General features: G+C 43.3%; 1 protein-coding gene across 2 annotated transcripts in view; it reads right to left on the bottom strand.

The window, feature by feature from the left end:
- Positions 1-254: 254 nt before the first annotated feature.
- Positions 255-25,240, bottom strand: part of zbtb7c (zinc finger and BTB domain containing 7C) — a 45,197-nt gene continuing 20,211 nt past the window's right edge. For both annotated transcript variants that reach the window (XM_084047710.1, XM_084047709.1), the window contains exons 2-5: positions 6,084-6,455; positions 5,410-5,808; positions 3,753-4,438; positions 255-2,327 (exon numbers count right to left, since the gene is read on the bottom strand). In XM_084047710.1, coding sequence (XP_083903836.1) covers positions 1,730-2,327; positions 3,753-4,438; positions 5,410-5,808; positions 6,084-6,425 — 2,025 coding nt within the window. In that variant the 5' untranslated portion in view covers positions 6,426-6,455 and the 3' untranslated portion in view covers positions 255-1,729. The remainder of the gene's footprint in view (positions 2,328-3,752; positions 4,439-5,409; positions 5,809-6,083; positions 6,456-25,240) is intronic.

Here is a 25,240-nt window from a genome sequence, read left to right as displayed (position 1 = left end):
CCTGGAAATCCCGCAAGGACCGATGGGGGGTCCAGTGGATTACAGTGTAGATTTCAATGACCCCCCGCAGTCAGAGCCATGCTGATTCCATTATCTTAAAGGAAGACAGTTTTTTCGAACTCAGGCTGAAACAGTACAGCAGTGGTTCTTCTGCCTGTTGTTGTTCGTTGATTTTCCTACCAGAGTCCAACCAACCGGAGAGAAACGATCAGAATAAGTGTTTACTTGCTGATGTTTTCCTGTTGATCTGGATATCGAAAGGTTATTAACAGCCCTCTCAACCTGAATGGATCCAATTGAGGCGTTTACATGAGGCATTTTTTTATTCTGATTAAAATTCATTTCTGAATAATAAATTGAATATTAGGGTGCATGTAAAGTCAAAGTCAGTCACTGATTGTACTGGAGTGATTTAGCTGATCGTGACCAAGAACCTATAGTTTCTCTAGTTATAATCAACCGAGGTGATTTTTGGAACATGGTATGCAGGCCATATTTACATCAGAGTGATGTAAATAAATACCAAGGTAGATGTCTACGCCCTTGGCCCTCTAAGCACCGGGGAGGAGAATGGGCTTCTGAATCTAAAAAAAAAGATATATTCTAACAAGACTCTTAAAAAGATAGGTCGGGAGGACAAACATGATTAGCATACTGTATATTCAGAAATGAAGTACTTACAGTAATTCTGGAATAACTGCCATACTATACTAATTACAGTCATCAAAACTTCGCGTGTTGTAGCTGAAATATTATGCTTTTGAGATTACACGTATGAAATTAATGTGGATACATGCACGGAAATGGTCTTTTTTTTTTTACATTTACAGGAACAAAGGTGCCCTATATGGCACTGTGTGTGCCATGATTAAACAGGCTTTGGCTGAGTGCTTTCGATTGATTCGATATCTTTATGACTTTACGATTCCTCAAGCCAGTCTCAGGAAATGCTTCTTTCTGGGAGCACGTTAGTGTGAGGTTTGAGTGTTTCTTCATGTTTTTCTCTCTCTCACTGAACTGTCAAAAGATTAGCTTGAGATGGGTCAGAGACCGAGACGGAAGAGAGAAGGGGTGTGTGTGTGTGTGTGTGTGTGTGTGTGTGTGTGTGTGTGTGTGTGTGTGTGTGTGTGTGTGTGTGTGTGTGTGTGTGTGTGTGTGTGTGTGTGTGTGTGTGTGTGTGTGTGTGTGTGTGTGTGTGTGTGTGTGTGTGTGCGTGCGTGTGTGCGCGTGTGCGTGTGCGTGTGCGTGCGCATGTGCGTGCGCGTGCCTTAGTCACTATCTTGATTGTGTTTTCTATTTATTACGTGTGATGATCAATTAGCCTACACACACACACCATACTGAGGCTAAAATGACTGAAAAAAGGACTCTGATCTGAAAACATTTGCAACTGTACATGTTGTGAGATCTACTGATTCTAGCCACAACAAAAGTTCATTGAAATCACCTCTCTCCCTGAAACCTTCACTAGCTGCTTTAGCCTCCGTAAACCCTACTTAGTTGACCGAGGTCCCCCAGGGATCTATACTAGGTCCACTAGTATTTCCCTCTACACCAAATCTCTTTGCCCGAAAATAATCAATCTACAAGCTCACAACGCGTCGCTTTGCGACATGTGTTGGGCTTGTAGGTCAGCTATTTTTTGCGGAATATTCGCCTCCCCAGAATCCGGACGCTATGCGTTCATGTGGTCGGCCACACAATGATGTCTTGAGTTCAGCCGACAGGTTCAGGGAAGAGCAGAGCACGCTCCGGTCTCAGTCCATGTTTCAGAAGTCGCCTTGAAAAACGGAGAGCGGGTAAGCACTTCCTCTCCGGCCAGGGCAAAGGCAAACACACCTCTCTGCCTCTCCGCCCCTGCCCTGTCCTCCCCCGCTATGTGTTTCCTCTCCACGCGTTCCTCCCTCCCGGCAGCATCCATGCTCTTATACCTGAGGCCCCTGTTGCCCAGGCTAAACATCTCCTCCAGTTCGTGACTCTTGACCCTTTGGAAGGTGGAGCTTAGCCTGCCCTCCTCGAACCGATTGGCGGAGGCCGCCGTCGGGGGACACAGGAAGTTGGCGGCCGGGGTGGACCTCCAGGCGGCCGGCTTGCGTCCCCGACGGGGGCGGGACGTCCGGCAGCTCTGGCGCTTGATGTGCCGGTGCAGGTGGTCGGAGCGCGTGAAGCTCTTGTAGCAGTGCTCGCACTGGTAGGGGCGGACGCCGGTGTGGATGCGCAGGTGGTTCTTCAGGTCGTAGTTGTGGACGAACTTGGAGTTGCAGTGGAGGCACATGTACGGGCGCTCGCCCGTGTGCTTCCTCATGTGGATCTTCAGCTTGTCCTGTCTATGAAGGAGACAAAACATCTGGTCAGTTATTTAGTCGTTTGGTGGTGATGATGTTAACCACATAAGCGAGACGCCATTGTACATCAAACAATAGCAGATCTTCGAGCTCTCTACGTTTGTAGATCGCATCACTGACGTACAACTTGTACAGTACTAGAGGTGCGGGTCGCTACGCGACCCTTCCGTCTAGTCGCTGGCGCGAGGCTCTCGTGTAGTAGGCTGTAGAGGTTTTCGACACGCAAACCAAAAGCGAGAGCAACAGCAGTGTTTGTTTCGAGACGCAAACCGAAAACGAAAGCAAACTGAGAGACGGACACATTTCACCCGTTCATCTATCTATGTATTCACACAGGCTCTTGCAGGACCAGAATGTGCGGCACAGATTGATGAAGCAGCCCGCTCAGCCCAGCGAGACGGCGTTCGCTGCGTTCAACCCTCCCAAAGAGTCAGACAGACAGTATTTGGATGGGGGGCGGGGTTGCCGGCGTTGCCATGTCCAGGAGTTGTAAGTGTGAAGTGGCGTGTAATTGCTTAGGGAAAGTGCGTCGACGCATGCGCAGTGCTGATGCAACTTACATACAGACGCACAAACATTCTGACTGTAGATTCCAATTGTAAGGTAGATAAATTAAGTATTTAGGCCTAGGCTTGTACGCCAGAGTTAATGCCAATTATTGTAAATACAATATTTCTTTGCCATTTTGTATCTGGTGTTGTTCTAAAAATTCGGATTCCACATTCGAATGAGACAAATAATTTGTCTCAATATTGTCCATAGTCCATATTGTATGGTTGTATAGTAGTGGTGGAAACATGCCCAAAGCAGCAGGACGTAGGTGTCTGAGGTATTAGCTAATACACAGAAACCACCTTGACGGGACTTTCCACTTCTAAGCTACGTATGTGTTGTTCACATGAGGTAAAAAAGCAGATAAGAGCTTAGCCGCAAAAATATGGGGTACTTTTCCGTTAACCCTACTGCTTTACATAAATTATATCTTTTTTTTTGCTGTAAATTATGATTGTTTCCTGTGGCTTACTAAAAGACAGTCAAGCGTAGCCAGACAATCCGAGATCTCCGCCTACCGATACGTCTGGTGACATCTAAATTTAGTGCAGTGGCTAAAACTGGGTGGAAACAACTTGGAGAACATATATAAAATAACTGCATTGCAGAACCAATGGAAAGACTTTAGGGCGGCCTTTTGTGTTGGGACAGTGCTATGAGTTTGTTTTCAAAGCAGTAGGTTTGTTTTTCTCCGTAGCGTTCTAGCCACTAGATTGAATTCAGATGTCACCAGATGTCGGCCTAGATCTCCGATTGTCTGGTCGAGACTAAGAGGAACTACCGATCGTAGATAATGGAACGTGAATCACCGATTGTAAACTCTGGGTCTGTGATGATAAGCGAGGTGTTCTATACCTGGTGAATCGCACTTCGCAGATGGTGCACATGTACGGCTTCTCTCCCGTGTGCGTCCTCATGTGTCGCGGGAGTTTCCCAGCCCCCTGGATGACTTTGTTGCAGATGGGACACTGCTGGGACGCCTTGGGCTTCATCTTCCTCTCCTCCTCCAGCTGCCAAGGAGGGAACAGCGCCCCCAGGTGAGACGCCGAGCTCAGGAAGCTCAAGTAGGACCGGAAGTCGGCCTCGTCCTTGATTTGGCCCAGCGGGTGGCCCTCGGCCGACCCCGAACCCGGGTTGACCGCGCCGCCCAGTCCGGAGCTGACAAACTCCTTCAGGAAGTCGCCGTGAAGCAGACCGGGCTGGACTTCCTCTTTCATCTCCTCCTTTATGACGGCCCGCTTGATGGCCAGGTCAAGCGGTCTGGAGTTCTCCAGGTGGCTTCGCCCGGAAGCGCCGTACGGGTGTTGTTGAGGCCTGGCCGGCAGGGGGCCTCCCATGCGGGACGGCGGCGGGTGGTGACCGGCGTCTAAGAGCTGCTGGGGGAAGCCGGGGAACTCCGAAGCCCACATGGAGGGGTAGAACCCGGGAAGGAGAGGTGAGAAGTTGGCCCTCCTGTCCAGTACTGACATGCGAGGGCACAGGCCTTCCTGGAGGAGAGACTCGATGGAGAAGTCCTTCAGGGCCCGGCTCTCCATGCTCTCCTGCAACACAACACGCGCACAGCACAACTTCAGTACCCAAACCATTCACCATTTATTATTTACTATTTATAACCATAACCCAACGCATCTGTGTCATTTTAGATTTCTTTGGCTATTCAAAAATGTCAGATATACAAACTCATACCGTAGCTTGTAGATCTGCTATTTTTGAAAAATCTTGAACATTTGTGCAGATATATATTTTTTAAATGAAAATATTTTTTGCTTCTGGGGGTCCCTGGATCAAAATATTTTGAGATGGGGGTCTGCGGCCAAATACATTTTGGGGGCCCTTGACATGAAAAAGTTTGAGAACCACTAATGTAGCAACATTCCGAACAAAAAACTGTTAGGATTTAGAAGACATTTTGTAAAATCGGCCTCAGGTCTTAATGGGTTAAAGCAGCAATCCAAAATGTATTTTGATTAATAAAATAACATTTTAACCAATGTGTATGTACATCTGCAGTGGTTGGAGGTGGTCTCCGTACTCTTCCATTGAGAAATGTAGACCCTGGTGCCGGGTAAGACACCTATGGGTTGTAGTACTGCCTGAAGCTTGTAAATGCAATATCTCCCCAGGCTAAGCTGAGGCTCTGTCTTGTAACAGTTTAAGTCCCGAGTAGGACATGAAAGTTATGGATTTCAGCTTTAAGAAAACAACAAGGGCATATAACACAACGTGATGACCAAATCATCACATATGACAGTGGTTCTCAAAGTGGTGTCCAGGGAACCTTAGGGTTCCTTGAGGGTGTTCCAAATGGACCTTTACAGGTCTGTAACTCTGAAAGTGGACAAATGGACCCTTACGGTCCATTTGGTCCTACTGTATTTGTACACACAAGGGCCCTATTTTGCGCGTCTTAAGTACCAGGTCTTATGACTTAACTTAAGACATGGTACTTAAGACGCGCAAAATAGGGCCTATGGAGGTCTCTGAAGAGAGAAGATGATGTTAGATAACAGACCTGTTTTCCACACATGGTGTCTGGGGACTGTGACTGGGAGTGGGAGGAGTCTCTGTGGAGGTCATACTGGTACTGGGAGGTGCCGGGAGGACTGGAGTCTCCTCTCTCTCTGGGCGTCCGCTCGCCCCGGCTCTCGGACGACCGCGTCGACCTCTCGCTGGCGGCGTCCTCCTCGTCCCGCTCCCCCTTCTGCGAGCCGCCCTCCTCCTCCTCCTCCTCTTCCTCTTCCTCCTCGTCCTCTTCTCCTTCCTCTTCTTCCTCCTCTTCGTCTTCCTCTCCTATCTCCTCCCTTCCTCCTCCTCCTCCTCCACCTCCTCCTCCGTCGCCGCTGTTCATGATCTCCAGGCAGACGTCGACGATGCACGGGATCTCCAGCATCCGCGCCGCGCTCAGGATCTCCTTATAATAATAATAATAATAATAATAATAACTTTATTTATATAGCACTTTTCAAAACATACGTTACAAAGTGCTGAACAACAGTAGAAACATAGCATACAAGATTAAAAAGTCTTATGGACTTGACATAAAAGCATTCAGTTCAGATAAGCAGTAAAAACATATCTGGTAATTAAAATAAGTCAAGGAACATGGATAAGGAAGAAATAATATAACATAAAATAGGTACTAGATAGAAAGACAGCTATCTAGTAGAAAGATAGAAAGACAGCTACCTTGACGTCGGAGGCCGTCACGGTGAGCGTGGACGTGTAGGCGAACTCCAGGATGGCGGCGAGGGACTCCGGCGCCACAAAGTCGATCTCGTACACCGCCGCCGTCTGGTGGTGGTGGTCGCCGCCGCCGTCGGCGGTGGCCACCGTGAAGAGCTTCTTGAAGTACTGGCTGCAGGCGGCCAGCACGGAGCGGTGCGTCCGGTACTCGTGGTCGCGGACGATCAGCACCACGTCGCAGAGGAGGCCGTCGCGCCGCTGCTCGTTGAGGCTGCACAGGACGTCGCTGCTGTGGTTGGGGAAGGGGATCCCGATCAGGTCCTCTTCTCTGTGGTGGTGCGCCATGCTGTGTCTTCTGAGTGGTCGGATCGCTCTCTGGATGAGGGGACAAAAGAAAATACCCGTCACTACACCTGGAATCATAGAAAAAAACACACCCTGTGTGAAGAGAGTGGTGCCTTTGATGAGCCCCGTATTGTCATCACCCGTGTTGTCATCGATGTTTGTTTATTGGACATACATACATACGGACACACGGACAAAGTCAGATATAGGAGTGGTTGGCACCACTCAAAAATATGCCATTTGTTGCCCCCAAAGCCTGAGTTATACGTTGTTGCACGCAGGGGGGGCGCCGATTTATGTCCGCGCTTTTGGGTGCGCAACGCAGCGCGCGTGCATGTGCGGCCAGTGCGCGCGTGCGCGCGTAGCGGTTAATTTGGTTAATTTGGTACAAATAAATGTACTCCATGAAGTGAAGATGTCGGAGGTTTTTTCTTCTTCTTTTTTTGTGATGAGTTTGTGATGGGTGCTCGTCATTTCCCCTGGGTGCTTCAGCCCCGAGGCACCCGCAGTATCGGCGCCCTTGGTTTGCGCGCGTCGTGTCGCGCTCTGAAAATAGCCGATCTACAGTACAGTGCGCTGAGATGTAATGCGTTGTTAGCTTGTAGATCGGCTATTTTCACCACTCTCATATTCACATGTCATGTCTATGTTTGACGTTTTCGGAAAGGTTCTCTACTGAATCATTAACAGGAAATGAGTAAAATGTCAGTAACGAGTAGGAAGAGAAACTTCCTCATTCCCTCTCATTCCCCCAGGAGTGAAAATGACAGGTAATCCTTCACCCAATCTATTATCTGTTTTAAAAAATAATATGAATTTGAATTGGATGATGAGGTCACTGAGCAATATCAAGAACAATAGGCTTTATTATAAGAACAAGAGCAATGCTATGCTATTCCCACATGATGTTAAAGCCATGTGCCATGTAGCTTTACCATAGTAAAGCTAATTCTTTGTGCGACATTTGAGCAAGATGAGGCCATTAGTGGTACATATCTCATTTCGGAACAAAGTAATACAAAGTATCTGTACTTTTTCTGCGTACACTAAATGTAAAAAAAGATGTGCAACTATGAGGTAAGAAACCATTATCCTACTATAATTCTAGTAACCTCTGTCTGTAGTGGTGAGTAGGTGAAGCGACCCGGTTCTCCTCAGTGGCTGGACCAATTGCTCTGATTTTGCACACAGCCATTGACCATTACCATCTGAACTTAAGTGTGAAGCCCGTTTTTCAATTTCAATTCAATTCAATTTCATGTGTCAAACAATGTCGCCTCCCGGGTTGCCAGATCATGTGCGCATATCCCCCCACGGATGCGTCGACCGGGTATGGTCTAGTGTTGATAACTTAATAACTGATGAATATGATGTCTCTCACTTGCACAAGAGACTATGATATTCTGCCTCATTTATTTTTTCCTATTTTGACCGTGCACCTTATTTGACTTGTCTTGTTGTCTGACTTTTTGGCTATTTTTGAAACATTGGGATCTTGTTCAAAAAAATACTTTCACCCACTCTATTACACTTGTAATAAATAACAAACAATAAATCAAATTGCTTTGTTCTATTTAGCTCGTCAAACGACAAGGGAGGACTGATAGTGTATAGTTCCTGTTGGTTGGTCTCTCTGTCATCAGATATGAGCAAGAAAGCAGGTTTATATCTGGCGTCTGTAGAAAAAAAAAAATGATAGTGTTGTGGTAAGAAACGAAGATGGGGAAACAAAAGAGGTCAGATTGTACTCTAGATTTAGTATCCTGTCAAAAACGCTTTCTTTGCACTATTTCCAACCCCCACTCTCCTTCAAAGCAGCCACTTCAACATCACTTTCTTCCTTCACACAGGAGATATTGTCTTATATTTCAGTCTTTCTCCTCCTTTTCTTCCCCCTCTCTGAATTCCACAACTGTCTGAGTTCCAGTGGTGGGAAAAAGTACTCAAATGTTTTACTTAAGTACAAGTATCAATGCTGCAATGTAAAAGTACTCTGTTACAAGTAAAAGTCCAGAATTTAAAAATGTACTTGAGTAAAAGTACAAAAGTATAGGTATCAAAATGTACTTAAAGTACCAAAAGTAAAAGTACTAAACTGTTTGAAAATAGCAGATCTACAAGCTCACAACGCGTCGCATCTTTTCAAATAGCCTATAGGTATAAAATAGGACTAAAGTGGTTAATGTATGTTTTATAATGCAATCATTTATATCTGCAAAGTAACTTGTAACTAAGTTTTAAAATGATTGTAGTGGAGTAAAAGTACAATATTTGCCTCTGAGATGTAGTGGAGATACTCCAGTAAAGTAAAAGTACCTCAAAATTGTACAAAGTGCAGTACTTGAGTAAATGCACTTAGTTACTTTACACCACTGTCTGAGTTCCTACCTGTTGATTCACTACTAGTGTTTACAGTGGATGGTAAAAAGAAAAAAGTGCCGTTGGCAGTGTGCTCATTCATTCACATCCTATGAATAGCGTATAAACTTAGCCCGTCCACACTCGGCGGTCACTGGAGGCATGTGTGGATAAATACTTTGAAGCAGCAACCGGCTCAGCCACAGCTGCATTGTTGTTGACTGGCTCCAAAACCAGTGGCTTCCCGGCCACACGTAGGGTTCGCGGCCTGTTTTTTGGGTCGCGGAACCCAATAGGCTCTATGCACAGCAGCCATTTTGGAGAAAAATTGGGCCTCTTCTTACTTCCTTCACAGGTGTTACCAATGATACTAATGAATGGCTCTGTTCCATTCTGGTCAAACGGAGTCAGGGTGCTGATATTGTGTGGTCCAGGGACCCTCATGGTTCCTTGAGAGGGTGTAACTCTGAGAGTGTACAAATGGAACCAAATGGACCCTCCCGGGTCCATTTGGTTCCATTTGTACACTCTCAGAGTTATGGGGGTCCTTGAAATTAAAAAAAAGTTTGAGAACCACTGTGCTACACTAAATGGAACAGAGCCTTCATTAGTGTCATTGGTGACACCTGTGAAGGAAGCAAGGAAGGGGCCCAATTTCTGTCCAATATGGCTGCTGTGCATAGAGCCTATTTTGTGTGGGTCATGAGTAAAATGGCAGCTCTACAAGCTCTCGACGTGTCGCGATGCGACATGTTGCAAGCTTGTAGAGCTGTTATTTTCACTATCTCTGAAATAGGGCTTAGTTCACCCAAAACATATCTTTTTTTCTACCGATTAGTCACCCCATGGAGACTTGAATTCATGGATTATTATTTTTTGTCGCATTCTTAAGCCAATAATTTGATGACCAGCGGACCGGTAGGCAGAGGTTCCGGTAGCAGACACAAAGGAGACTCTTTGTGTCTCCTACCGGAACCGCTGCCGGTCATCAAATCATTAGCTTAGGAATGCGACAAAAACTTAAAAAAAATTCCATGAATTCAAGTCTCCATGGGGTGACTAATCGAAAAAAAAAGCCATTCTGGGGGTGAACTATCCCTTTAAGTGGCTGATTCATAAGTTTGGGTCGTGGGGAGACGCCAAACTTCTCTCTTGGATCTGAAAACGCTTGGGAACTATATTCAAACGGGTGGTATATACACCGACACACTCGCTTCTCAGCTTCTCGCTGCAGCACAACAACATGCAGGAGAGAGAACTCTTTCGGCAGGGAAAAAAAAAGCCTTTAGTTCGCCCAGGTATACAAGTTGGATACGAGTCTTCTTATGTGTAGTTTATTCTTGTCGATCTTGTTGCTAGGGAACAGTTGCTATGTTGTTGCCACCGATGCAGTTTAGACATAATTGAAATGTCTATAGAGGGGGTGGTGGTTTCATTATAAGATATTATAGACCCACAGATATGATAAATCTACTCTGCTTAAGTACCATTAAGCATATTAAAAGAATTGCCGTGGCACTGACGCATATTTTGTACTTTTGTCGCATGACAGTGTTGCTTAACGCAATTAAGACCTGGAACGCATCTGTGTCATTTTTTGATTCGATTTTTGGATTCTAAAAAAGCATTATTTCACACTTTGGCTATTCAAAAATAGCAGATATACAAGCTCATAGCGCGGCACCGAGTGCCACGCTATGAGCTTGTAGATCTGCTATTTTTGATAAATCGTGAAAATGTGTGCAAATCTTTGAATATATAATTATATCCTTTTGAAGTGAACATTTTTAACTCTTTGCGTCTGGGAGTCCCTGGAACTACATTTTGAGATGGGGGTCCGCAGCCAAATACATATCATTTTGGAGGTCCTTGACACGAAAAAGTTTGAGAACCACTGACATTATAGCGACATAGGTGTTTCAGAAAACTGTTAGGATATAGAAGACATTTTGTAGAATGGGCCTCAGGTCTTTAATGGGTTAAAAAGTGTGATGAGATCAGTTTTTTCCCCACAACCAACATTGTATGTTGATAAATAAGTTGTAAGAACACATTTACGATGTCAGGGAAGTGTTGTAGCCTCCAGAATAAAGGAAACCGTGTTATCCTACTGGTATGTCATTAGATTTGTGTATATCATGATACCGTATGGTGTCCCACTGTCTAATGGAGCACGGTAAACTCAGCTAAAGTCCCCCACAAAAGGCTAAAGGTGTTTCCCTTCACTTTCCTGAGTCATATTGGATACTGATGTTGACACCAGTCATACTTAACCACTCAGAAACCACTTAAACCCTATACTTAGTTGACTGGCGTCCCCCAGGGCTCGACGCCCCCCTCCTGCTGTTTTTGCTCTATACGAAAATATCTTCGCAGAAAACGTCCGATCTGCGAGCTCACACCATCTCGCGTGCTGTGAGCTGCTGCGAGCTTGTAGATCAGCTTGCTGAATGTTCACCCCCAGAATAGGGGTACTATAGGGTCTATCTCATACCGTATACCCTATTTGCTGTGTGTGTGACCAACATTCTCTGAATTTTCATAATGTTTTCTGAAAATATTTCATGATTTTCAACAAATTTGGATATTTCTCGCCTATGACGAGTTCAACTGGAACATATATCAGGATAATGCATTTCATTCTGCACCGTACACGCACACACACACACACACACACACACACACACACTACAATACCCCATTAAAAAAAGTGATAGGCTTAGATGTAAGAGGTGTGAGAATCTCCCAATGAAGAGGCTACAGTATGAGAGAGAGAGAGAGAGAGAGAGAGAGAGAGAGAGAGCGAGAGAGAGAGAGAGAGCGAGAGAGAGAGAGAGAGAGAGAGAGAGAGAGAGAGAGAGAGAGAGAGAGAGAGAGAGAGAGAGAGAGAGAGAGAGAGAGAGAGAGAGAGAGAGAGAGAGAGAGAGAGAGAGAGAGAGAGAGAGAGAGAGAGAGAGAGAGAGAGAGAGAGAGAGAGAGCAGATCGGATGGCCCTGAAAGTTCCCCAACAGGTTGCACAAACACCAGTGCAAAGGGGCCCCTCCCTGCGACAGCCTGCCAAGGCAAACAATAGAGCTGAGCTTAGAACAACACCGAGTGGATAAGAGAGAGAGAGAGACTGGGAGGGCCCGGCCTATCCCCCCCCCCTCCCGACTCTCCCACCCACTCTCGGACACGTGCTGCCGCTGTAGCCCGCTTGCATGCACGCCTAGTGGCCCCGGCTATACGGCGGACACTCCCCTGCGTTCCCACTGGGTTTTTTTTCCCCTCCTGCCACTAGCTATATAGCACTATATGCGCTTTAGCGGCCGGGGCCCCTAATTACAACTGTGGAGAGGATCTGAGGAGGATGTGCCACATAGACAGGGAGGGGGGAGGGAGGGCACGGCGTTCCCACCGCAAGGTCCTGGAGCGATGGTTCATCAAGTCAAAGTCGGCCGTTTAACCCTTTGGAGACGCGACACCACCACTCCCCCGCACTCATCCAAAGTTAAACAGCCGGGGTGTGGAGGGAGGGAGGGAGGGAGGGAGGGATGCCCACTTGTTGAAAGGGAATGAGTCAAATCTGTTTTTTCCCACCCCCCGGATCTGCATTTATCCGTGTTTATGTTTATGAAGTCAAACAGTGTGGTGTTTTGCGTTATTATTTTGTTTCATTTATTTTTTGTCCTCCTACTAGCTGTATCTCTTTTTCTGTACCTGTCCTGTGTTTCATAACTGCGGTATTGCCATGACAAGTGAATCTCCCCCCCGTGGCATCAATACAGGCCTATCTAACCTATTAAGACCTGAGGCAATTCTTAAAAATGTTTTCTAAATCCTAACAGTTCAAAAATAAAAAAATGAAAATGTTTTCAAGATTTTTCAAAAATAGCAGATCTACAAGCTCACAGCGCGGCACTCGGTGCCGCGCTGTGAGCTTGTATATCTGCTATTTTTGAATAGCCAAAGAAATCTAAAGCGACACAGATCCGTTCGAGGTCTTAATGGGCTAAATACATGACTTGAAAACTCGACTGGTTTTGTGACTGATGTGATTTGTGGTGACTTAATGTCCTGACCTTTTCAAGTCGTGCTGAGTAACGCCCATTTTAGGAGTCTATTTGGCGACACCTCGGGTGGCTCCGTTGTCTGCGATTCCCAGAATTCAGTTCGAAACTAAATCACAGAAGGGCCACTCCAAAACGAATGCTGCAGGGTCCTAGTAACCGAGGTTATTTTTCATGTAATACCTTGAAGTTGTCATTGTAAAATACACATTTATTGGTTATTGTGGAAAAATATACCAGTGAAAGATTATATAAAAAAATATATTGTTTAATTTAAAAAGTTACACAGCATGACTTTAAGACTATAAGTGTATTTGGCATTGATCGTTTAAATGAATAAAGAGAACAAAATGAATGATAGCTTGTTTGACTATTTATAACTTAACCACATGCTTGTAATTAAACATGTCTGAACATCAGCTCATGACAATCATCAATTATAGTAGCCTACACAGGCTATGCCTTTTTTAAATGGCTGCAAAGGGTCACAGAATTATATCGAATGACTTTGCTCAACGGGAGTTTCAGATGTTTTTATATTTAGTTTGTATTGAGTTCCATATCAACACCCCTCAAACTGAGCGCTGAGGGACAGTCTGCCTACACTGTAAAATCCTTAGTATATTCATGTACAAGTAAATGTGTAACTCTGAGAGTGTACCAATGCGGTTACATTTGTACTCGCTCAGAGTTAAAGGAACACTTTTTTTCTGTGCACACTTGACATTCTCCTGTCTTGTGTCAGTTAGACACCAACACGTTCAACTCCGTACCTTCTCAGAGTCAACTCTGTACCCTCTCAGAGTCAACTCCGTACCTTCTCAGAGTCAACTCTGTACCCTCTCAGAGTCAACTCTGTACCTTCTCAGAGTCAACTCTGTACCCTCTCAGAGTCAACTCTGTACCCTCTCAGAGTCAACTCTGTACCTTCTCAGAGTCAACTCTGTACCCTCTCAGAGTCAACTCTGTACCTTCTCAGAGTCAACTCTGTACCTTCTCAGAGTCAACTCTGTACCTTCTCAGAGTCAACTCTGTACCCTCTCAGAGTCAACTCAGAGTCAACTCTGTACCCTCTCAGAGTCAACTCTGTACCCTCTCAGAGTCAACTCAGAGTCAACTCTGTACCCTCTCAGAGTCAACTCTGTACCCTCTCAGAGTCAACTCTGTACCCTCTCAGAGTCAACTCTGTACCTTCTCAGAGTCAACTCTGTACCCTCTCAGAGTCAGACACCCTCCTCACATCATTTCACTCCAACAATCCTCTCCTCTCCCCTCCCCTCCCCTCCCCTCCCCTCCCCTCCCCTCCCCTCCCCTCCTCTCCTCTCCTCTCCTCTCCTCAACCCTCCTCTCCCGTCCTCCCCCCTCCTCTCCCCAACTCTCCTCTCCCGAAACCCTCCCCTCCTCTCCTCCCCTCCCCTCCCCTCCCCTCTCCTCCCTTCTCCTCGGCCGTTCTGTTGTTATTTCCCTCACAGCTGTACCATCATTATGTCCAGACTCTAGTAACTAGCCGGGGCTCTCCGTGTGTCCCCAGCCCTGACCACTCAGGCCACAAATGAACAGCTAATGTCCATCTCTCACCCCTCCTCCTCCCCTGTCACAGACAGACACTCATTTGGCCCGTAAGCTACAGCAGATAAAACCTAGTTTAGACCCTGTCAGACCAGAACATTCACCTGGGCCCCCACATGAGCTAAATCACCACCAGCCGCCAAAGTTGTCCCCCATGTCACAGACCGGGCCCATAACAAACACCTGCTCCCACAACTGTCACGGTTGGACAATCGCATGGTCAAATAATTGATGTCATTGACAGCTATACAGTCCACCCCCTTATTAGGAGCAGACATTCATTTGGCTCATATAAAGCCGGTCAATTATATCTACAATATAACGCCCCAAAAAGAAGTTTCAGCGCTGGCTCCAGGAGACACTCGTACCAATAATATAATGAAGTAACATCTACAACTCATACCAAGAACATAACTTTATGGAGCCCTTAGGCAGTGGTGCAAAGTAACGGAGTACATTTACTCAAGTACTGTACTTATACATGTATAAGGGGTAATTTGTGGGATTATTCGTGGGGTCGTTTGATTTTACTTGAGTACAGTATTTCCATTTTTCATTACTTTATCATTCTACACGACATCTCAGAGGCAAATATTGTGCTTTTCACTCCACTACAATTAATTGACAGTTTTACTATACTTGTTAAATACTAGATAGAGTATTATTACAACACATCCATTAACCAATTAAGCCCTATTTTATAATTCGACTATTCAAAAATATCTACAATCTCAGAACACGTCGCATCGCGGCACAACACGGAGTGAGCTTGTAGATCGGCTGTTTTCGAAAGATGTTGTGAAATGGAACATTCTATATTATACGTATGAGTACCGCAGGTATACGTTGATGCCAACACTTTTCTACTTTTACTCAAGTAAAATACAGGACTTTTATTTTGTATTTCCATGTATAGGTATTGCTACTTTTACTTAAGTAAAAGAACTCGGGAGTTCTTCTTCCACCGCTTACTTCCTTTAGGTATCAGCATGTGAGTGCTTTGAATATGTCTTTATTGGTGACAATTGGAGTTGTGATATGTTTTTTTTTATCATTACGCGAGTAGGCTATTTATGCTCTGTCCATGTTTAAAAATTCACTGGGTATTTGAAGGGAGTGCTATACTTCTGAAGGGAGATATGGTGAATTCCATACATTTATACCATGTTTTTGTTGTTATTGTGGGAAGGTACAGCTCAGTGAAAAATGACTCCCACTACACTCTCTTTCTGGTGACAATTTCACATTGATTCAATCATAAGTAAAATGTGTTATTTCTATAGGTGCCCTTGCAGGACCTTTTACTTGAAAAGGGAGGGTAACAAATATATCTTCATTATAATAAAACTACAGTACTGTGTAGATTACCTAAAAATAAAATGTATACGTTTGTATTAGATTTCAAAATGCAGAGAGATCCTTACTGACATTGACCACAAATAAAAAAAAAAGTCAAATCCTTTTCATATTATGTATTAAAAAATAGCCGATCTACAAGATCTACAAGTGAGCTTGTCGATCGGCTATTTTTGCTATATGTCATATCCGACAAATGACTGTATCCAGGGCTTACAGTAAATGGAGTGTGTAGAGGCTGCGTGGCCCTCTGTCCTTCAGGGGCCCCTACAGCCGCACATCATTAGCGGTCCCATTATAGGTCCAGACCCCATGCAAAGTAAACAAAAGGCTTGTTGTCTAGTTAGTGTGCCATATTGGTTCACTGATTATAAAGTGGGATGGATTATCTATTCTGACCAGAACAGACACAAAATGAAACATTAAGTAAATAAATAATTGAATATTTAAAAGAATAGATAAATAAATAGATAAATAAATAGATAAATAGATAAATAAATAGATAAATAAATAGATAAATACATGTATTGCTAAACACATTATATCTATATATTATAACGTTTAATACATTCTCTGTTTAGTTTTTTGTCGCACATATCGTCATATTTTTTTTTTCTGTCAGGATTTAAATATAATTCTTTTGACTTTGTGTCTATAACTGACATTGACAAATGGCCAGCTAAAAGGGGTAATTATTTAAATAGATAATATATTTGAATGGTAATGACCTTTCTATTGTGTATAATTTTGTCAGAGGAACTGAAGAGGTGAAAGACTCTTACAAAAATAGAATGTTCTTTAATTTTTTGACATGCTCAATCCTAAAGCGATCAAGTGCTAAGTGAAAAGAGGACTAACGTTTTGGTCACAAGACCATCGTCGTACATATACAGTATGATATGATACATGCCATGTATAATTTAGCCATCAAATAATTCCTTCCAGTAGCATGTCCGTAAATATTTTCGTTTTCTGCACTGCAAATATTGACATGCACTGCAGGTTCTGTATTTTTCTTACCTACACCTGCTTATAATCTCAGTGCGTTGGTGTTGTTTATGAACAGGACTTTAGTAGTTAAAGGAAAAACAACTTGTAAACATTACCGGTGCTAATCCTGGTCATCGCCTTTTGTAACAACATGAGGCAACACATCCATAAGCTGTCTGACAACAAGCATGGTGTAAACAATAATTTAAAGCTCAGCCTCAAATCCATAACATGTTTTTATTTTGCCCGTGCAATCAAAAATTGTGTGTTAATTCAATAGAATACCATAGTATATATGTTATATATACTGTATATATATATATAGTAGAGATTTTAATAAATGGGGGAAACGTTTAAAATCTGAAACTGAACATACTCGGAGAGCTTAGAAAACGAGGGATATGCCGAAATCTTCTAAAAGCACTTTATGACACCTGTTGTGACGTCCCATTCCTCATAATGAATCTCAGCACATAACTCTCAGATGTCGCTGACAGGCAGAAACCTCTTATCTCCATAGGTTAACTTAGCGTGTTCGGTCGTAATCTAACACCTACTTCGGCTTACTACAGTGTCGCACAAAAGTAGCAAAGAAAAAATCAACAAGCTCAAAACGCGTTTTTTGAGCTTGTCGATTTGCTACTAGATTTCTTTCTACTTCGGCATTTTTTGGACATGATGAGGTTTCCGCCCGACACAGCAACGACGACCAGTAACATGACACCCTAAGTTTTGCAGGGACATTATTTACAGTGCTACTTAAATAATTACATGAGTCATTAAATGACTATAATGGTGGTTCTGTCGGTGGCTGCTGACCTGTTGTGCACCTTGTGAGAAGGTCCCGGGTCCTTAATGATGTGAAACAGCCGTCACGTACTAACCACTTGAACCCTAGCATCCCCATTATGGGGGGGGGGGGGGGGGGGGGGGGGGCAAATAATATTCTCTACCAGCTTGTAGAGGGACTATTTTCAGCACTGAGATTTGGTCTAGAGGGTGGGAAAAGAGCAGACCAAGTACAGAGCCAACTATAGTTTACTAAGTACAGAGGGTATACAGTATCATGACACAGATGCACACTGGATGCATACGAGCACGCATGCACTGAATCTATATTAATGTGACAAGTACTAAACACTCAAACAACTTCATCCGTAAGCTCTACTAATGTGACAAATATTTGCGTATATGCCACACGCTCCCACACACACACACACACGCACGCACGCACGCGCACACACACACACACACACACACACGCACACACGCACTCCCCAAAAACTCTGGCTGGCATCGACGTAGATTTCCACATGTCTCGATACGTCCCACATGCATTCCACAGTGTCAGGCAGTCATCGCCGTGTACATACCTGGGTTCACTGCGCGCGTTTGTATTCCCAGACTATTAAGAAACTCTCCTGTTCCCTGGTTGACCTCCCAGCATTGTCTCCTTTGAGTGAACCTCTCTCTCTCTCTCTCGCTCTCTCTCTCTGTGTCAATCAGTCTGCCTGTCAATCAGTCAGTCAGTCAGTCAGTCAGTGTGGCAGGCAGGCAGTAAGTCCATTCACAAGCTCCTTACACCAACCGGTCCCGGATGCCCATTCACAAAAAGAAGAAAAAAAAAAGAAACACCCCGGGAGGAATATCCAATTGAGAGCAGGAAAGCCAGCGGAGCAGAGCTGAGAGGAGAGGAGAGTGTAATTCTTATCCTTGTGTCTCCCTGAACCAGAGTGGCTAGTGTGGAGTTTAGAACCAGGCACTGTTGTGAGAGAGAGAGGGGGGAGAGAGAGAGAGTGTGTGTGTGTGTGTGTGTGTGTGTGTGTGTGTGTGTGTGTGTGTGTGTGTGTGTGTGTGTGTGTGTGTGTGAGAGAGAGAGAGAGAGAGAGAGAGAGAGGGGGAGAGAGAGAGAGCGAGAGGAAGGGAGGGCAGCAGCACTGCGCTGTGGAGATGTCGCACCACTAGTTTTTATAGCAGGGTGGGTAGCTGGAAGATAATAATACCCCATCCTCCTCCACAACACAAGTTTAAGCGCAGTGTGTAATAAGCCCATGGCGCAGACACCCTCTGATTTAGGTCAGACAAAATGAATTTTTAGTTGTGTTAAGAGTGGATTTCAGCATAAAGGGAGTGGGGCAAAGACGCTGGGAGAGGTTGTTTGGGGAGAGAGAGGCGGGGAGGGAGGGTATAAAAAGAAAGAGACCAAACACAGGGGGGAGAAAAAAAAGTTTGAAAACTATTTCGTGCACCTCCGCTTGTCAGTCAGTGAGGGAGAGTTATGGGGATTAACCTTTTGAGTCCAGGTTGCACTCGGTTTTAAAGTATTCACATTTGTTCACCTTTTTTTTTTTATGTTGATGGTAGTTTGAAAAAAACTAAATGAATGAAAAATGTGTCCCATTTGAAACTTAAATTCTCTACACAACTACTTAGTTGGCTGGGGTTGGCTCTGTACTTAGTCTGCTCTTTTTATCCCTCTACACCAGATCTCGACGCGTTGTGAGCTATTTTCTGCAAATGCTCCCCCCAGAATGGAGACCCTCTCAGGGAATACATCCACATTCAATACTTTTGTACTTTACTTATGTACCAGTACTCATGTATTTTTCAACCCCTATAGGGCCCACACATGTAAATATGAAATACATACAATCAGTCAACAGACGGTCTCCTTAGAATCAGTCCCTGTTACTGTATGCCAAAGCGTTTTATTGATACCTTTCAGTCATGGTTCAATCAGTGCTATGTATCAGTACTATAAACTGCTTCTTCTTCTTCTTGACTTAATGTGTTTTTTTTTTATTAGGAAGAAAATATTATTCACTAGACTAAATTTGATTTAATTTAAATCATGAAAAATAAAATATAATTTTGATTGGTTTTAATAGTTGTTAGTTTTTTTGTTGTTGTTTTCGGTTAACTGTAATTATTCTCTTTGACTTTTCTTCTAGGAGTACAATGCTGTCTGACAGACAGACAGACTTTCAACCTGGTCATGTTCTTATACTGTAGACATTAAATAGCAGATCTAAAAGTTCCAGCTCACAATATGCCGTGGTGCGAGGGGGCCACTGAAGAAAATATAATAATAGGGAAAAGCTTTTTGCTTTGTTTCCTTTCTGCATTTTGAAACACATTTGACTAAACTCATTGGTCAGGGCGTGTGTGTGTGTGTGCACGCGCGTGTGTGTGTGTGTGCGCGCGTGCGTAAGCGTGTGTGTTAACATGACACGGCACATTCACAGCATCTGAGCCGTTGGGCCATGGAGGCTTTCCTGTATGACATCATTAAACCGCGCCGTGAAGCAATACTTTGACTTTATCCAGTCAATTTAAACATGTTTTAAAGCAGTGGTTTTCAGTATACCATCTGCTGTGACATAACTCTTTATTCAAGTTGACAAAGTAGAAAACAAAAACAAAAGATTTGCACACATTTTCATGATTTTTTTCAAAAATAGCAGATCTACAAGCTCGTAGCACGGCACGAAGTGGCGCGCTACGAGCTTGTATATCTGCTATTTTTGAATAGCCAAAGTATAAAATAATTTTAGCTTAAAATCTACCGCTTTCACGGTTTTACTGGGTTAATAAAATGACCCATTCATAGAAAAAAAAAGAAAAAGATTCCACACACCAAGGGCTAATGCTACCGTTGCTACGAGTCATTTTAAACAATATTATTTCCGTTCTCCTTGTGGTTTCAGTATAATTTGGAGGAAACTCACAAGATAACAAAATTATGGAAAATTATAGCCATTGTTTTTTTCAGCAACACTATGACCCATTCACAAGTATAGTATGCATGCACCAGAAGCATTCAAAGAGTATACACGGTCAACCCATGCAAAACAAGTACGCTCTCAGACCATACATCAGACAGGCGATGCCCACTTCCCCCATGGGAATACATAGACCAAAGCAAAAAAAGTGCAGACCACAGGCCAACGGGCCCGGGTGGTTTACACTTGTTTTGTGCAGCCAGCTCACAGTGGCCTACAGTATATATAAACGGGGTTAGCCACTAAATGCTAGCAGGCCAGCCAGACAGCCAGACAAACATTATTGGACCATCCTAGAAGATAGCCGATTGGGGGGCTTATCTATTTTAACCCATTAAGACCGGGTAACGCATCTGTGTAATTTTTTATTTTATTTCTTTGGCTATTCAAAAAATCGTGAAAATGTGTGCAAATCTTTGATTATATACTTTTTCAAAGCGAACATTTGTGACTCAATCTTTGCTTCTGGGGGGTCCCTGAAACAAAATATTTTGAGATGGAGGTCCGCGGCCAAATACATATTTTAGGGGTCGTAGACATGAAAAAGTTTGAGAACCACTGATTTTATATTATATTTTTTAGAAGACATTTTGTAGAATCGGCCTCAGGCCTCAATGGGTTAAATGCCTCGCTGTTGTCCCGGCAACACAATGGGAGGAACACCTGTGGGAGCAGGTTTTTATTGAAATTGTGTAAAAGTGTATGTCCGGCGGGTCCCCAACCTGTGGGCCGGGGACCACTGGTGGGGCCGCGAGGGTATGGGCCCCCTAAATAATTGTCAAAACACTACGATTGTCATGATCCTGTAACATTGATATTCAAAACATTAGGTAAACAAAATGTCATGGCATTTTATCTTTAAAACCTTGAAAAATGAGTTTTCATTGTGATTCAGATAAATAGGAACTTGATCTGAGCCCGGGAACACAATCGATAAAAAATAAGCGTGCTCTGAAAATGCGCGCGGCCCACCCATCTGACCACTTAACACGGCAGATAGGCTGCCGTGTTAAGTGGTCAGATATGGGTGGGGTTCAAAACATGCTTTCGAGATTTTCAAGTTTACTGGATATTGACAGAACATCCCTGTTCTGGCCATGTCATAATAATAGGCGGAAATTCTGTGAAAATACGTGACCATTCTGCAAAACATTGCTGATTTACAAGCTCACAAAGTACAGTATCACAGTGCAAGTGCAAAAAGGAGGAGACCATGGATGAACCCCTGGGGGACCCCGGTCAACAAATTATAGGGTTTAAATTGTTCATAGACAGAGGCAAATGTCTCGATCATGTACGGTACTGTGTGTTGTGTCATTGCCTGTGTTTTTCAGACATGTCACACACTTATTTCAGGCATTCGAGCCAATAGTGTCCATGTTTTGGGCATGTCATTATAGAAGACACGTTTAAAATGTTTTACAAATTTTCAAAAATGTCGACAAAGATAGCGAAAATAGCTTTTTCTCAACGTGTTGACAACATGGTGTGAAAAGAGGGAGGGGAAATGTTTTGTAAAGTAGAAATGTTTGCAGGTATTTGTGAGTCACAAATTAGATGTTGTTGTGTCACTTTCTTTGTGTTGTGTGACAAGGTATACGGCTTACAGTAAGTATTTCACATTGTGGTTATATGTAACAGTTTGATTGCATCGCCAGCCTGTGATACAGTTGTATATCTCTATAAAGAGAACTCTAATCAAATCAAAATAAATACCAACAAAATATCGAGACAGAGAGAGTGAACTCATACAGGATACAGGATAAAAAAGTGAAATTGGAAGTGATGAAACAAACAAATTAGCTGACATAATCGGAACTGGAACACTAAAAAATGTAGGCTGATAAACGGGTACTCTCTCCTGATTCGATGAAATGGGTGGCCCATCTGAACATGTATTTTCTGTTTAAAGAGGTGGAGAGAGACGGGGGGAGACCCTCTGTTACTGAACAAACAAGCCATGATTACTATCAGAATACTGAGCGTTAACTTTTTAACAAAAACCATATCACTTAGCACCACCGTTTAAGCCCCTATATACATTGTAGCGCGACAAACAGCATAAAATAGGGCTTAACGACTCATAATCTTTGCTACTTCTCTCCTTCTGCGGGTGCTGTAAAATCCAAGGCATATCACTCGGGAGTGTGTTAACCCATTAAGACCGGGAACGCATCTGTGTCATTCTAAGATTTATTTGGCTATTCAAAAATAGCAGATATACAAGCCCATAGCGCGGCACTCGTAGATCTGCTAATATTTTTTTTTTTAAATCGTGAACATTTGTGAAAATCTTTGAATATACTCAAATCTTTGCTTTTGGGGTCGCTGGAACAAAATATTTTGAGATGGGGGGGGGGGTCCGCGGACAAATACATATCATTTTGGGTGGTCCTTGACATGAAAAAGTTTGAGAACCACCGATATTATAGGAACATATATTTTTTCGACCAAAAAAAAAGGAATTAGGAATTACTGTAGAAAACACTTGTAGAATCCCGCAGAAGCGAAGATTTGAGTCAAAAATGTTCGCTTTAGAAAAAATATACACATCCAAAGATTTGCACCAAACTTTCACGATTTTTCTAAAATAAATAGCAGATCTGCCAAGCTCGTAGCGCGGCACTCGGTGCCGCGCTACGAGCTTGTAGATCTGCTATTTTTGAATAGCCAAAAGTATAAAAATAATGGTCTAAGCGGTGTCACACGGACACGCGTTCTGAAAGGGTTAACAGTCAGTAGACAGGAGGTCTGCGAGGACTGAGTAAGTGTCTGTCTCCTCACTGTACCTGTTTACCCGCCACCCGCTGTGCCCGCTGTGTGCCCACTGCGCCCCGCAAGGCTCACATACTGGAGCCACCAGATTGGCAGAGCCTGAGGGGGCAGGCGGGCGGGTGGGCGGGTGGCGGGAAGTAACTAAGTGCATTTACTCAAGTACTGTACTTAAAGGACGACTTCACCGCTTTTCAACCTATCTTCATATAATTGGTCCTCACTAATACTCATGATAAAATGGTACCATTTTTTTCTACTTGGTCTGTGTCTCATAGGAGGGCTGTGGACAGTCTAGAAACCCGTCTACCAGTGACATCATCGTTATGCATGATTTTTCTTTCCAACAAGATTTCACATTTTTTATTTAGATTTTTATTAACACGAGAACAATGGCTTCTTTTATTGCATTGCAACTTTCCAGGAATAGAAAGCCTGCAGTTTCTATTAGCTTGGATTCCCCATTGATGATGTCACTGGTAGACGGGTTTCTGACCTGTCCACAGCCCTCCTCTGAGACACAGACCGAGTAGATTTTTTTTTTACCATTTTATCATGAGTATTAGTGAGGACCTATTATATGAAGATAGGTTGAAAAGCGGTGAAGTCGTCCTTTAAGTTTCAATGTTGAGGTCCTTTTACTTTACTTAATTGTATTTTTTTTAAATACTTTATATTCTACTCCCACTACATCTCAGAGGCAAATATTGTTCTTTTTAGTCCACTATACTGTTATTTGACAGTTTTAGTTACTAGTTACTTTGTAGATTTGGATTATTATTACAAAACATGCCCCGTTTAATTCAAAAATAGACAAGCTTGAAGTTGCTTGAAGATTGAAGATGCTTTATACTTTTGGTGCTTGACTTTATTTTCGATGCCAATACTTTTGTACTTTAACTCAAGTCATTTTTTTAAATACAGGACTTTTACTTGTAAGCAAAGTCTTTCCACATTGTGGTATTGCTACTTTTACTTAAGTAAAAAAGAATCTCAGTACTGCTTCCACCCGTGCCAGATTGGCAGATCGGAGGGGTGGGTGGGTGTGTGTGTGTGTGTGTGTGGGGGGGGGGGGTTGTTAAAGATTGAACGCTAACATACTGGAGGCATTCTGAAGCTTTACCCAACATAGTTTTTATTTTGCATAAAAACGGCACTTAGCAGATTGCAGAAGCAGGATTTCTTTTTTTTTCGTTTTTTTTTTTTCATGCAACCTATTCCTGAATCTGAACTTATATAGTTTCACTTGCTTTGTGAACTTGGGGTTGGTTAGAGACAGTTTTGTTTTTGTTTTTCGTGTCATTGGAGGGGGAAAAAATAAAAATAAAATAAAAACTGTGCTGCATCTCATCTGGGAAACTTCTGTCTATCTTTTTTAGACATGTCGGGCACAAGCATTACACAGCATTAACCCATTAAGGCCTGAGGCCGACTCTACAAAATGTCTTCTAAATCCTAACAGTTTTTTTTTTTTTAAACCTATGTTGCTATAATATCAGTGGTTCTCAAACCTTTTCATGTGAAGGACCACCAAATTGATATGTATTTGGCCGCGGACCCCCATCTCAAAATATTTTGTTCCAGGGACCCCCCAGAAGCAAGGATTTGAGTTACAAATGTTTGCTTTAAATATATCTATCTATCTATCTCTCTCTCTCTCTCTCTCTCTCTATCTCTCTCTCTATCTCTCTCTCTCTCTCTCTCTCTCTCTCTCTCTCTCTCTCTCTCTCTCTCTCTCTATCTATCTATCTATCTATCTATCTATCTATCTATCTATCTATCTATCTATCTATCTATCTATCTATCTATCTATCTATCTATCTATCTATCTATCTATCTATCTCTCTCTCTCTCTCTCTCTCTCTCTCTCTCTCTCTCTCTCTCTCTCTCTCTCTCTCTCTCTCTCTCTCTCTCTCTCTCTCTCTCTCTCTCTCTCTCT

The sequence above is a fragment of the Gymnoscopelus microlampas genome, assembly GCF_963454915.1.
Source record: "Gymnoscopelus microlampas genome assembly, chromosome: 21".
Classification (NCBI taxonomy): domain Eukaryota; kingdom Metazoa; phylum Chordata; class Actinopteri; order Myctophiformes; family Myctophidae; genus Gymnoscopelus; species Gymnoscopelus microlampas.
Note: the sequence above shows the minus strand (reverse complement) of the source record. Positions and strands in the feature narration are given on the sequence as shown.